This window comes from Belonocnema kinseyi, chromosome 7 (genome assembly GCF_010883055.1).
Source record: "Belonocnema kinseyi isolate 2016_QV_RU_SX_M_011 chromosome 7, B_treatae_v1, whole genome shotgun sequence".
Classification (NCBI taxonomy): Eukaryota; Metazoa; Arthropoda; class Insecta; order Hymenoptera; family Cynipidae; genus Belonocnema; species Belonocnema kinseyi.
Genome location: NC_046663.1, coordinates 92,900,286 through 92,913,597, shown reverse-complemented (window position 1 = coordinate 92,913,597; position 13,312 = coordinate 92,900,286). Strand labels below are relative to the sequence as shown.

General features: G+C 28.4%; 1 protein-coding gene across 1 annotated transcript in view; it reads right to left on the bottom strand.

Moving 5' to 3' along the window:
• The window catches only part of LOC117175927 (UNC93-like protein), a 203,914-nt gene that overhangs the window by 50,249 nt on the left and 140,353 nt on the right, over positions 1 to 13,312 (bottom strand). Inside the window, exon 4 of the mRNA XM_033365776.1 lies at positions 10,575 to 10,737. Coding sequence (XP_033221667.1) covers positions 10,575 to 10,737 — 163 coding nt within the window. The remainder of the gene's footprint in view (positions 1 to 10,574; positions 10,738 to 13,312) is intronic.

Sequence of the window (13,312 nt, the reverse complement as noted above, 5' to 3'; positions counted from 1 at the left end):
TATATTATAAGCAAATGATTTTTAAAAAATTTCCATATTTGCACAGTCTTACCTCAGAATCTACGATACAGAAAAATTTTAAACTCATACACTGTCTATATTAAGGATGGATCTCTTAAAAGGAAAGAAAAATCTTTTGATCGAATAAAAACTTCGCTCGCTAAATTGTTGTTAAAAAGTTGTTATTTTTCAGAGGAAACCGTTTAGACTCTTCATTTATTAATAAAAAATCATTCAAGTCAACCAGTGACATAATGTTGCTTCAGATTGTTGCGAAAGCTTTATCTAGCATTATTAACATAATTTGTTGATCATCATTTCTTTTGATAAATTGTTTATAACAATTGATATAAATAATGACCCTTAATTACCAGAATTGACTTAAATTTTTTTTATGAATCCTTGACACATAATTAAACTTTTTAGTTTCTTAAAATTTTCTCGTACGACGAGCCATTATTTATTTATGGCCTTATTAAAAATGTATTTTTTATAAATACTCCCTCACCCAAAAGCCACAATTTTCAAGTTATTAGTAATTACCCTTTTTATATCCTTAATTTTACCATAAGATAATTACATTCTTAATGGTAAAGTTAAGGATACAAAAAAGGTAATCGCTAATAACTTGAAATTTGTGGCTTTTAGGGAGGGTGTGTTTATAAAAAATACATTGTTTATAAGGGCATAAATAAATAATGGCTCGTCGTACGAGAAAATTTCAAGAAACTAAAAACTTTAATCATGTGTCAAGGATTCATAAAAAAAATTGAAGTCAATTCTGGTAATTGAGGGTCATTATTTATATCAATCGTTATAAACAATTTAGCAAAAGAATATATGATCAACAAATTATGTTAATAATGCTAGATAAAGCTTTCGCAATAATTTGAAGCAACATTATGACACTGGTTGACCTGGATAATTTTTTATTAATAAATGAAAAGTCTAAACGGTTTCCTCTTAAAAATAACAACTTTTTACAACAATTTAGGGAGAGAAATTTCTATTCGATCGGGAGATTTCTTTTTCCTTTTAAGAGTTCTATTTTTCTGTATAGTAGATTCTGAGGTAATACTCTGTATATATGCCAGGTTAAAAATTATTTTATAATTTTTACGTCAATAAATAATGAAATTGTTTTATAAAATTGTTTAAATAAAATTGGACCCATATTTCGAAATCTTACCCAGGATATTCGTAATCAGGGGCCTTTTTTGACCTTTTAAAAAAAGTAATCCCGGGGACCTATTAGTGCGTACAGAAGTATTAGTGGCGACTGGATTATATCTCCAAACTTCACTTTCAAAATTCGTCAGTTTTACTCTGATTAATTTTTAATTTTCCCCGATTACCAATATTCAAATACCAGAATCCTAATCTTGTAACATGCTTAACATGCAATATTGTATACACAGAATAAAACAAACACAAATTTAAAAAATAATTAAAATATGTTATTCACAAAAAGGTGTGTTTTTGCACGTTCAAACTTTGCCTTTTTGTCTTTTGTCTTTCATCAGAGGACAAGTTTAAAAACCCATTTTTTCAAGGTTTTCAAAATTACAGGAAAATGAGCAAAATTCAAGGAATTTTCCAGGGTTTCCCAGTTTAAAAAAATGAAAGGTTTTTTCCCAGGTTCTCAATGATTTCCAGGATGCTGATCACCCTGATAAAATTAATAGCGACTTTTTCAATTTGACATGGTATTTTAAACGTGTATTTTAAATCAGTTAAAATGCCTTCATCTTTATTGGCAATTCTTCAGATTTTAATGGGGTATTTATCAAGGATTATAACGTGTGATTTTTAATTCACCTATTAATTCAATGGTTTAATCCAGTATTTTGAATAGCACTCCAGTATCTCAACTGTTTTAAATAATTTAAAATAATTAATTCAGCTTTTTTTTATCTTTAGTTATCTAGTATTTCGGTTAAACGTGTGTACAAATTCTGTACCTGGCTTGAACTTTGCTCATTGAGTCATTCCACTGGAATTATCTCACAAAGAAGTTGACATCGAAATTAGCCTTCAATAAAGGTGCTCCAGCTTTATGAGTATAAACTCGACACAGGTTTTTCTGTCTCTGCGAACAAAATTTTAATTTTTTTATTTTTTAGGACAGATGTAATATTCTGCTATAATGAAAACTAGGAAATAGAATAAATAAACAAAATAACATCTGGCTATGAGGTGGTTAAAGAACTACGTCACGCTCTTTGGACAACTTTTTCTGAAATATATTAGATTTCCAAAAAATAGCTGAATTTTTAAACACAAAAGATTCTGAACATTTCTACGAAATATTTGAATTTACAGAAATTAGTTTTATGTTTGATAAAAGAGTTAAATTTCAAATCGAATATAAATTTTCAACTTAAATTATAAATCTTCAATTAAAAAATCTGCCCGCTTCGCGGGCAAATTCTCATCGCGCACTGCGCACGCGGCTTACTTCGCTCCCAAGTTTGAGCGCGCCTAGGGCGCGCGACTGTTGGTTCTCGCGATTCGCGCTCGCCGATGTATTCATCTCGCGCTTCGCGCTCGATGCTGCATTTGTCTCGCCCTTTGCGCTCGGTCTTTGTATTTTCCCCACATTTGTGCACAGACCTATTAAGGTTAATGAACAAAACATCGACAACTGTAATTTGTTGATTGTGAATTCTCCTTTGTTAAAGCTTCTTCGGCTTTAACGAACATATTCTCATCACGTATCTCGTGCTTCGCACTTGATTTTGTGCAAAATGTTAACTTTTCTATATTATGTTTAACACTTCTGTATCAAACTTATAATACATTTATTCAGATTATTTAGCGATATAAAGTTTTCACATAAAACTAATGCCTTCTCATTATGATGAGAATGTAATAATACATCATTTTTGTGCGACAAAAATATGAATTTTCGATTTTTTAAAAAAATTCAAAAAGTTGTTATGATAATCGTGTAGGTCTTTAAAAACTAATATTTTTCTTTTGTTGACTTTTTTTCATGTGGTGCGTTGAATGACATAGAATAGTCATTTTCGTTTTTATTATTATTACTTTTTTAAAGTTTGGAAACGCTATAACTCTGGTAATTTTGTTGTTGTATTTTTGTGCACTATAAACAGCATTATATGAACATTTTAAATCTTAAAAAAGCGGTCTTAAAAATTTTGAAAATGCTCCAAATTATTGCATTTTTATTTAAAATATCTGGCTAACGAAATCGTCCTCTCTTTTCATATCCTTATAAATTGTGTCAAAGGGAAATTCAATGAAATAATTACTTCAAATTTTATTGTGTTTACAGACTACAACGACAATAACGATAATGACAAGGACGACAGACAGACGTAATCGTAATACCGGTTTCTTTGGGAATTAGGGATTCTCGAAAAGTGAAAATTTCAAGAAATCCGCGATAGTCAGTTTTCCCATAAAACAATGCCTTCTTATTATGATGAGAATGTAATAATTCAGTATTTTTTGTGCGATTAAAAGATGAATTTTCGATTTTTTCTAAATTATAAAACCTGTTATGATGAACTTGTAAGTTTTTCAAAACGTAACGTTTTCCTTTTCTTACCATTATTTTATATCGTGCGTTCATTGGTTTAGAATTTTCATTTTTATTTTGTATTTTGAAAATTCATTTTTATTTTGAAATTTTGAATAAAAATATTAATTTTTAACCAAGTATTTGAATCTTCACGCAATCTAAAGAGTCTTTTTACCGCAAGAAGAGAATTTTAAACTTGTATGATAAATCTTCTACTTATATGATGAATTTTTAACTGAAATAGTTTAATTATCACATTTAAATTATTTATATTTCAAAAAAAGGAGACTTAAAAAAAAATTGTTACATTTTCAACCAAAGAAATAAAAGAATAAAGAGATGAATTTTTAACTACAACTTTTCACCAAGTAGTTGCATTTTTAATTAAGAAAGATAAGTTCTCAAAAATAAATGTAATATTTGATATTTCAACCAATAAATGTTTTAATTTTAAATCAGAAATAGTTGAATACACCCAAAAAGATAAATTTTCAACTATACAGTTGCATTTTTAACCAAAAGAAATTTAAGTGTCTACCCACATATGAATTTTTATAGAAGAAATATTTGATGTTCAAGAAAGTAAGCAAAATTTGACCTAATTGTTAATTTTTCAAGTAAAAAGACGAATTTTTAGAAAGCATTGCATTTTTAACCAAATAGTTGAATTTTCAAGCCATACATAAATTTACTTTCTTGAGTATACATGTTACAGGCAAAGCCCGATGTGCCGTCACACCGCAGCCTGCCTAGTCCCTCCGCGAATTGACTAAGCGGTGTCAGGCAAAGTCCGAAGTAGTACTTTCACGTCGGACTTTGCCTAGTCAAATCGTGAAGTGCCGGACAGGCTCAGGCAAAGTCCGGAGTAAAATAAAAACCTTTGGGGTTTACTTTTCCACCTGCACAGTGGGTTAGCTCCGGAATTTACAATTGAAAATAGTCTACAGGTCGCAATTGTGAACGGATTTGAAAGTTCTTTTTTATAAATGATCAGGTTTATTGTCAATTTATTTGATAAAGAATTATTCAAAACTAAGATTTAATGTAGTAAATAAAAAATCTGTCTTTGATTGAAATAAGTAAATTGAATATCTGGTTTAAAAATAGTTTAGCAATAACACTTTAAAACAAAACTTCTTTTTAATTTCGTATTGGTTTCGTAACTAGTGGAAAAATTCTTCTCCCCACTCCCTCCCGCCCTTCTACAGCTCTTTTTTTTAAGGACTGATTCACCTAATTAGTTACCCTCAATACGGCAATAGTTTAATCTAGCTCATGACGTGGTCATGGTAGTGTGGAAGATTTTTGAATAGAAGTTCTTGATCTGACGCTGGAAGTATTTTAAAAGGAAGATTTAGAACATGCATTAAGAGGGGATAAAGGTGAAGTTTTTAACGATCATGAGGATATTTCCAACAAGGCGAATGACTTGGTTATCTCTGGAAGCCTGCAAAAATCATCACTTGATATAAACATACACGCTGACGGAAACGAAAGAGGTAGCATCTTTATTATGTTTTAAGTAAGAACTTTGTAGCAGTACAAAATAAGATTATTTTAGAATTTCAGTTTGCACAATAGCCTAATTTGTTCCTTTTTCATTTTGCATTTAATGACTTTTTACTTATAAAAATGTTATAATTACCATATTAGCTCTATTTATCATTCAATATTTAATTGCCGTGTGATAGAAAACATTAGTATTACTATTTACCATAGAAATTTTAGTTATTAAAAATTTTTTAATTACGTTTCGTGATTAACTTGCCTTCTTAATGACGCTATTGTGTGATTTTTTTTCGAATCTTTTCTTTTCATATAAAAAATAGACTACCCTAAGGAAAGTACTTAAAAATTAGTTGACCGATTACAATTGAAATCAGGCAGCGCAGTAGAGCACCTTTCACCGATCAGTTTTAAATTGAAATAATTTGTTTAGTAGGAAAAATACTCGAACACATTTTTTTTATTTCTCTCTAAGATGAGAGTTACGAAGTTATGGCGATTTAATAAATAACCTTAAAATCTGACGTCGTCGCACAGCAATTTTCAAATGACTGGCATTTTCTTGATTTTTCAATATTTTTTTCATAAGGTTTTGCTCATTTTACGTGGATTTTAATGCTCTTCCTTTGCGCGTTAAGATTTGTTCACAAAGTTGAAAATTAAAATAGTTATAGCTGTTTTTCGAAAAAATATCAAATGCGATTTTCCCCGAAAGGCTATCTTTTTTGTTTTGCTGAAGCTTTTTCCAGAGATAGCTGATTACAAGATCTAAAAGTTACGCTATACGACAATTTCTACTTCTAATTTATATAGGAATAAAAAAAAATTTTCAATGTTTTCTTCATTTATTTGTGTTTTTTATGTGGAAATCTTTAAAATAATAACTTTCAACTTATTTATAACGTTTTACATAAATAGTACTAAATAAAAATTAAAATATTTTTTCTACAGATTTTAAGGTTCTAAAGTCTATTTGTTGCTCTTTCTTTGTTTTGTATTTAAAGCCTTTTAAGTTGATTTTGTAGAAGTTTTCGCAAAGAGATTTTGTCATTTTTACAGTAGATTTGACAGTATTTGCCTTCTTTTTTCTTTTTCTTTAACTTCAAGTAGTAATGTTTGTGTTGTTCAAGATACAAATAGTTTATCTTCGTTGTTTTCTTTCGTATTCTTCCAAACGTGGCTTTTTTGAATTCCTGATAGTTCCTTGATTTTTTCAAAGGAACCAAAAAATACGTGTTTGCTTATTTTTCATACTCAACAAAATATTTCAATTTAAACCCGATCGGTGAGAGGTGCTCTACCACGCTGCCTAATTTCAGTTGTATTCGGTCAGTTAACATTGACACAGTTATTGAAGAAAAATATTTATATTGTTTCAGTAGCTGAGGCATCCTCTATCTTCTGCTGCGTTTGCGTAAACGAAGCAAGTAGTGCACACAAATGTAGCGCTTGTGACAACTTTGTCCATTCAATTTGTGGAAATCCTACCAACAAAGATACTGAATAAGGTTACGATTCGTTAGTTTTATGCAATTTGTGCAACAAAAATAGAGATCACACTTGAAATAAAATTAGGGCTGCAAAAGGACTAAAGCGGCAGGCGGAAAAAATGTTATCTTTGTCAAACAAAAAGTTTGGTAAAATTGATGTAGGTTCTTCTGTTAAAGTTCCGATTCCCAGCGATGATCGAAGTAAATGCCATTTGAAAAATATAATTGGAGTAGTAATGGAAGAAACAAAAGGTTATTACATATAAAATTGGTAGGAATCAAGGAATTATAAATACATTATTTTCTAGAAATCAAATTGATGTATGCAGAGAAAAGTTTTTAGATATTAGTGTAGTGCCTACTGAACCTATATCTTTGCGTACTACAAATAATAAAGAATCTCTCTTTGGAGGTCAAGGCTACGTTAGGTACAATTGTACAAAAAAATGCAATACAAATACTTGTAAATGCAAACAACTAAAAATATTGTGCAATTCAAAATGTCATTCATCCACTACCTGTTGTAATAAATAAAATAAATTGTTATTTAACTGGTGCATGCATTTCATCATTTCAAAAATTTATTAAAAATAGATTTATGGTAATCTTTATTGTAACAAAACCAGTAAGATAAAGTACAAAATAGGCGCTTTGTTAAAAAAAGTTTGTAATCACATATTACACGTATATTGAATCATTTTTCATTAAATAAAACAATTATAAGCCATTATTGTTATTAATAATCTAATTATTACAAATATTAGACTGATGCCTTGTATGGAATATATATCTATGAATTCGCTTCAAATAATCGTCTCTTCTGGAAAAAGCTTGAATTAGGAAATTATTTACATTATATAATAATAATATTAAAAATTAATTATTTATGTTTTCTAAGTTTATCTGCATTAAATATGATAAATATCGAGTTTTTTCTATTATTTTTTTTTAACTTGAGTCGAATAAATAATTACATTGAAACAAAAATTGATGAATATACTTAATAAGTTATCTTACAAATTTAATGCTGATCATTTATAAAAAAAAAACTTTCGAATCCGTTCACAATTGCGACCTGTATACTATTTTGAATTGTAAATTCCCGAGCCAGCCCACTGTGCAGAGGGAAAAGTAAGCCCCAAAGGTTTTCATTTCACTCCGGACTTTGCTTGAGCCTGTCCGGCATTTCGCGATTTGACTAGACAAACTCCGACGTGAAAGTGCTACTTCGGACTTTGCCTGACACCGCTCAGTCAATTCGCGGAGGGACTAGGCAGACTGCGGTGTGACGGGACATCGGGCTTTGCCTATAACATATATATATTTTGCTTAAATCTGATTTTGAAAGGCCTTCTTGTGTAACTTTGTTATACAATATTACCTTTCTAACTTTATGTTTTTAAAACAATATATTTCCAAAAAGGGATTTTTTTATCTAAAAAAGTTTAATTTTCAACAAAAAGGATGACTTTTTAATAACATTATTAAGTTTTTTAAAGTTACACATAATGTGATTACTTTTCGTTTATTTTAAAACTAGTGTGTTTCCTGTAGAAAACATGAAAACGTGATAAGCATAAACATAAAACAAAAATATATTTGGCCATTTCCGTTCTAAAAGAAGTTTTATTTCAATTTCAGGCTAATTCTGCCGCAATTTACGGTCTTCTCCCTCGTGATTGGTCGGCATTTACCCATAAAACTGAGAAGAAGAAACATATCGACTTAAATGCAGTAATTCTTGAAAATACTGAAGGACATTCTGGTATAAAAAAAATAATCTTCATGGAACAAGCATGCTCCTGTTAAGGAATAAGGAGCAATGCAGGATACTATCATCATCTTAACCAAGTATCAGTACCAACCAAGTACCTCAACCCAGCGTCCACTTCACATTCTCGTTATTCTTCGCCAGAAACTATAGGCAATTACGCAACAATCGCGAGCTAATTCTATATTAAATTACCTAGTTTATTTAATTACTATAAACAAAATAATGAATAACTCGCCCCTCATTGAAGGACGCATTTTTTTTTAATAACGTAACCGTTGGCTTTCAACAAAGAAATATGTCTTTTCTACCATATACGATGAATTTTTTATAAAAAGTACGAATATTTAGCAAAACAGTTGGATATAAAACAATATACATATATAATAAACATGAGCTTTCAACTTATTAAGGATACATTAAAAAAAATAATGCTCAAATTTTCAGAGAAAAAACATAATTTTTCACCCTCCCTCCACTTTCTGCCAAATAGTTGAATTTTCAAACGATTCGTTTAATTTATTACCAAAAAATTAGATTACTTTTCGACTTGAAAATATCAATTTTCTCTAATTGCTAATTAAGTTTAATTAAATTTAATGTAGTTTTTAATTTTAATTAATTCAATTTAATTTTCAATTGCTAATTTAAAAAAACATTTTCAACCACAAATGAAATAGATATAATTTCAGTTACATAAAAACACGATTTTTGTTACGATATTTTATTCCAAATCCAAAATTATGAATCTCCAAAAAAAAATGACTTCTTGACAATGTTGTTCAACTTTCAACTGAGTAGCTAAGTTGCAACAACAAAAAATTAATTTTTAGCAAACTAGTTCAAATTTCACAAAAGTACTTAAATTTTGAACAAAGAAGATTAATTTTTTACCAAAAAAGAAAACACTTTCAGTTAAAAAGATAGAAAAATTCAGCCAAATTGATGAATTTTAAAGCTAAAATTACGAATATTATCCAAAACAGTAAAAATTTTTAAAAGAATGTTCATTTTATACTAAAATAGTTCAATTTTCAACCCAAAGACGAATTTTGAGACTGAGAAAATATAAATTTTCTATGTTAAAAACTGCAATGTAAGTGAATTTGTTTATAAAAATAAGAAGTTTCGTTCAATGTGTTATTCTTGTACCACGATATGATTCTTGAAACGAAAATAATAGATATCGGAGAATAAAAAAATTTAATTGTTAAAAGTAAGATATGACTGAATTTGCTTATAACAATAGCTTACAACAATGATAATTGTTGTCAAATAGCAATATTTAATATCTAATGTTATTTTCTAGAGAAGAAAATAACTAATTCCACAAAAAAGAAAAATGATCTACTTTCAAAAATAAGAAAGAAATTAATAAAAAAAATTGTTGATAACAATATAAGTTGTTGTTGAATAATAATGTTTCGTATCAATCTATTGTCTTTAAGACGAAATAAAACGATCCCGTAGAAAATAGTTTCTACGATCTGAAACATGATATTAGTGAATTTTGTTACAAAAATTATTTAAAGCAATGGCATGTGTTCTTACTTACTTGTCGTTCATGATTATTTATCATAAGCATTATGTTTTTCATTATACAATTAAATAAATTAAGTAACTTAATCTATAATGAAAATATCAACTCAATTTTTAACTCAAATAACAAAGCAATGATTTTTTTAAAATCATTCTTGAAAGACCACTTAAAATTTAAATACGTTTAAATTTGAAAAAAAAACTTCAAAATCGGTTCAGAAATGTTGTAGTGCGATAAGTGAAGATTTAAAAATTAGCTATTAAAAACTAATATTTACACGTTTTAATAAAATCATTTAGTTAAATGTCAAAGGTATTGAGCATAAAAAAGATAGAGGCTCCTTAGTAATAATGGCATTCCTCCAGTGAGGCAATTATCACAGATCAGGTTTAATCAATAGGTAATGATTGAACAAAATAACACAGAAAAAAATAATAGACTGGTGTTTTCTTCTTGTTCGGGTGAAGACATGTTGGAAATTTATAGTGATGTCATTCTCCACATGGCATTATCATTTGTCATTTGCAATCACACATTGAAGTCTAATCTACTGGTCATTAGTTTGCACATAAATAACAAATTGATTATACTCAAACAGCGCTCTTGGCTCATATTTCAAACGGAGAATTCTCAGAAAAATATTTTGGTATCGAATTTGCTTGAAGTGGTAAAAGAGAATCGAAAAATTACCCCAAAATGATAAAAAAGAAATAAATTTACCTGTGTGAAATCAGCTCCAATGAAAGCCTGCTCCATACCAATCCATACAGTGATGGGAATCAGAAGTTGCTGATATGGTTTCTTCAGCTGATATGCTGTCGCAGACAAAAGTTGAATTCCACTTAATTCTTGACTGTCAGCTCTTCTCTGTTTCTCTCCATACCTAAAAATAAAAATCAATACTTATCATATGATGTCCACTGGACCGGAAAATCCGGGAAATGATATTGCATTTATTTTTTGATCGCGGGCATTTTACAAATTTTTAGAAGAACTATAGCATCATTATTCGTGCGCTATGCGGGGGTGTATTTTTTTTATTTTAGGAGGACAGATAATGCAAGGCTCGCGGGAATAAGGGCGTAAGTAGAAAAATTCAAATTTTACAAGGGAGACAAAAAACCTCTAACTATATCGAATTTAATTTTTATTCAAATAAGAAATTATTTTCGACATCCATCGAACATGAATGGAAATCCTAAAAACAGGAATCGGTTTCGAAAAAAACCTTGTGAATGGTGCGGACGTCAAAAAAATATTGACTTACAAAGTGTTGCATAACTGTTTTATTTTTTAATTAAAAAAAAGAAGATAAAAAATAAGAATACTAAAGATGGATTTTGACCCAATTCTGAATCAAATTAGATCATAATCTTCTACAGAGACATACGTTAGGTCAAAAAGTTTACTTCAGACCAATAAAATGCATTTTTGAAATTTTTCATTTAAGTTATTATGCCCCAGGACCCTTTAATTTTTAATACAAAATAAAAATTTCGAATAACTATTTATTTTTTACGTTCCTTTGCTTTTAAGGCGAAACAAATATTATTTGCCTAAGACTTATGAGGAAATTTAAAAAGAATTTTAAATATTTGAGACACATCTAACCAAAATTCCAACAAAAAATTACTTTCCAACCAACTAATTTAATTTCTAACAAAACAGATGAATTTGCAACGAAAAATATAATACGCAATATTGATGTTTTAATCAAAATAGACTTTTATTTTAAACCAAAAACAGTTGAACTCATCAAAAAAAGGTTAATGATGAACAAAATAGTTTAACATTTAACCAATTGCAGTAAAATTTTAAACAGAAAAAGGTGAATTTTATACGAGAATTTTTATTTGATACTTTAACTAAAAAAGGTTTTAAATCTAAATTAAAAACAGTTTAATTCTGCCAAACCACGAATTTTCAAACCGAAAATTTACTTTTCAACAAAAAAAAGCAAAAAAAAATGAATTCTTAACAAAGTAGTTCAACTTTTAACCAAGTAGTTGAATTTTTTTCAATATCTTAAAAAATTTAGATTACGTTTTAGATTTTCTAAAAAAATTTCAGGTTTAAAATGATCTTTAAATCATTTCGAAACCTCTAAATGTGTCTTTTTGAATTAAATAAAAATTACCTGGAATCTTTTAAAATTTCCTAAAATATTCCAAATCTTTTTAAATCTTTTGAAACACCTTGACAGTTTTTAGATCTTTTCAAAATAACTTAGAATCTTTTAAAAGTCCGTAAAATATTTAAGCTCCTCAAAATCTCTTGAAATCTCTTAAATCTTTGTTAATCTCTAGAAAATGTCTTGAAGTTTTTTGAATCGCCCTAAAATCTTTAACGTAAGTTTTAATTGCATCAGATTATTGAGATATTAAAAAATGGTCAAACGTATTTTAAACCTGTTAAAATCTTTTGAAATTCCTTCAAATTATCGACATTTATTCAAAATTCCTTAAAAGCGTTTGAAATACCTCAAAATATTTTAAATCCTTTGAAATGTTTTGAAGGCTCTTGAAACGTTTTAAAGCTCTTAAACATTTCTTGCAGTTTTTAAAAATACCCTAAAATCCTAAGAATCCTTTGTAATCCTTTCAAATTAATGAAATCTGTTAACAATTTCAGGAATATCTTAAAAGACCCGAAAATATTTTTTAAAAATTTAAGAAAATGCAGAAAATGATATAGACCTGAATTCAATAGTCGTTAACCTATGATTCAATTTATTGAATGAAAAGTGACTAAAGTCGTCTGTTTAATCACCTTTTAAAGAAAAAGGCACTATAGTCACTTTTTTATTAAAAAACCCACTCTTTGAGTGATTTTAATCTACTTTATTTTAGATTTCATACATGTATACAAAAATTAATGAACTTATGTACGACATCTATAGTAACATACGGTGCGAAAATGCTATTGAATAACAGATTTCACAATCTTTCCCTTATTCACCTCCTTTCCCTCTTTTCTCTTTTTCATCTCTGGAACATTACTTGATTTTTTTTTTAATATCCTATGATCTTTAACATAAGTTTCAATTGCATCGAATTACTGAAATATTAAAAAAATTCCTAACATATTTCAAATCCGTTAAAATCTTTTGAAATTTCTTCAAATTATTGACATTTGTTAAAAATTCCTTGAAATCGTTTAAAATACCTTGAAATACCTTAAATCCTTTTAAATCTTTTGAAGTACTTTGAAACGTTGTAAAGCGCTTAACCATTTATTGCAGTTTTTAAAGATACCCTAAAATCCTAAGAATTCTTTATAATCCTTTGTAATCCTTTCAAATTATTGAAATCTCCTAAAAATTTCAGGAACATCTTAAAATACCCTATAATACTTTTGAAAAATTCAAGAAAATGCAGGAAATGAAATAGACCTGAATTCAATAGTCGTTAACGCATGATTTAATTTATTGAATGAAAAGTGACTAAATGTCATCTTTT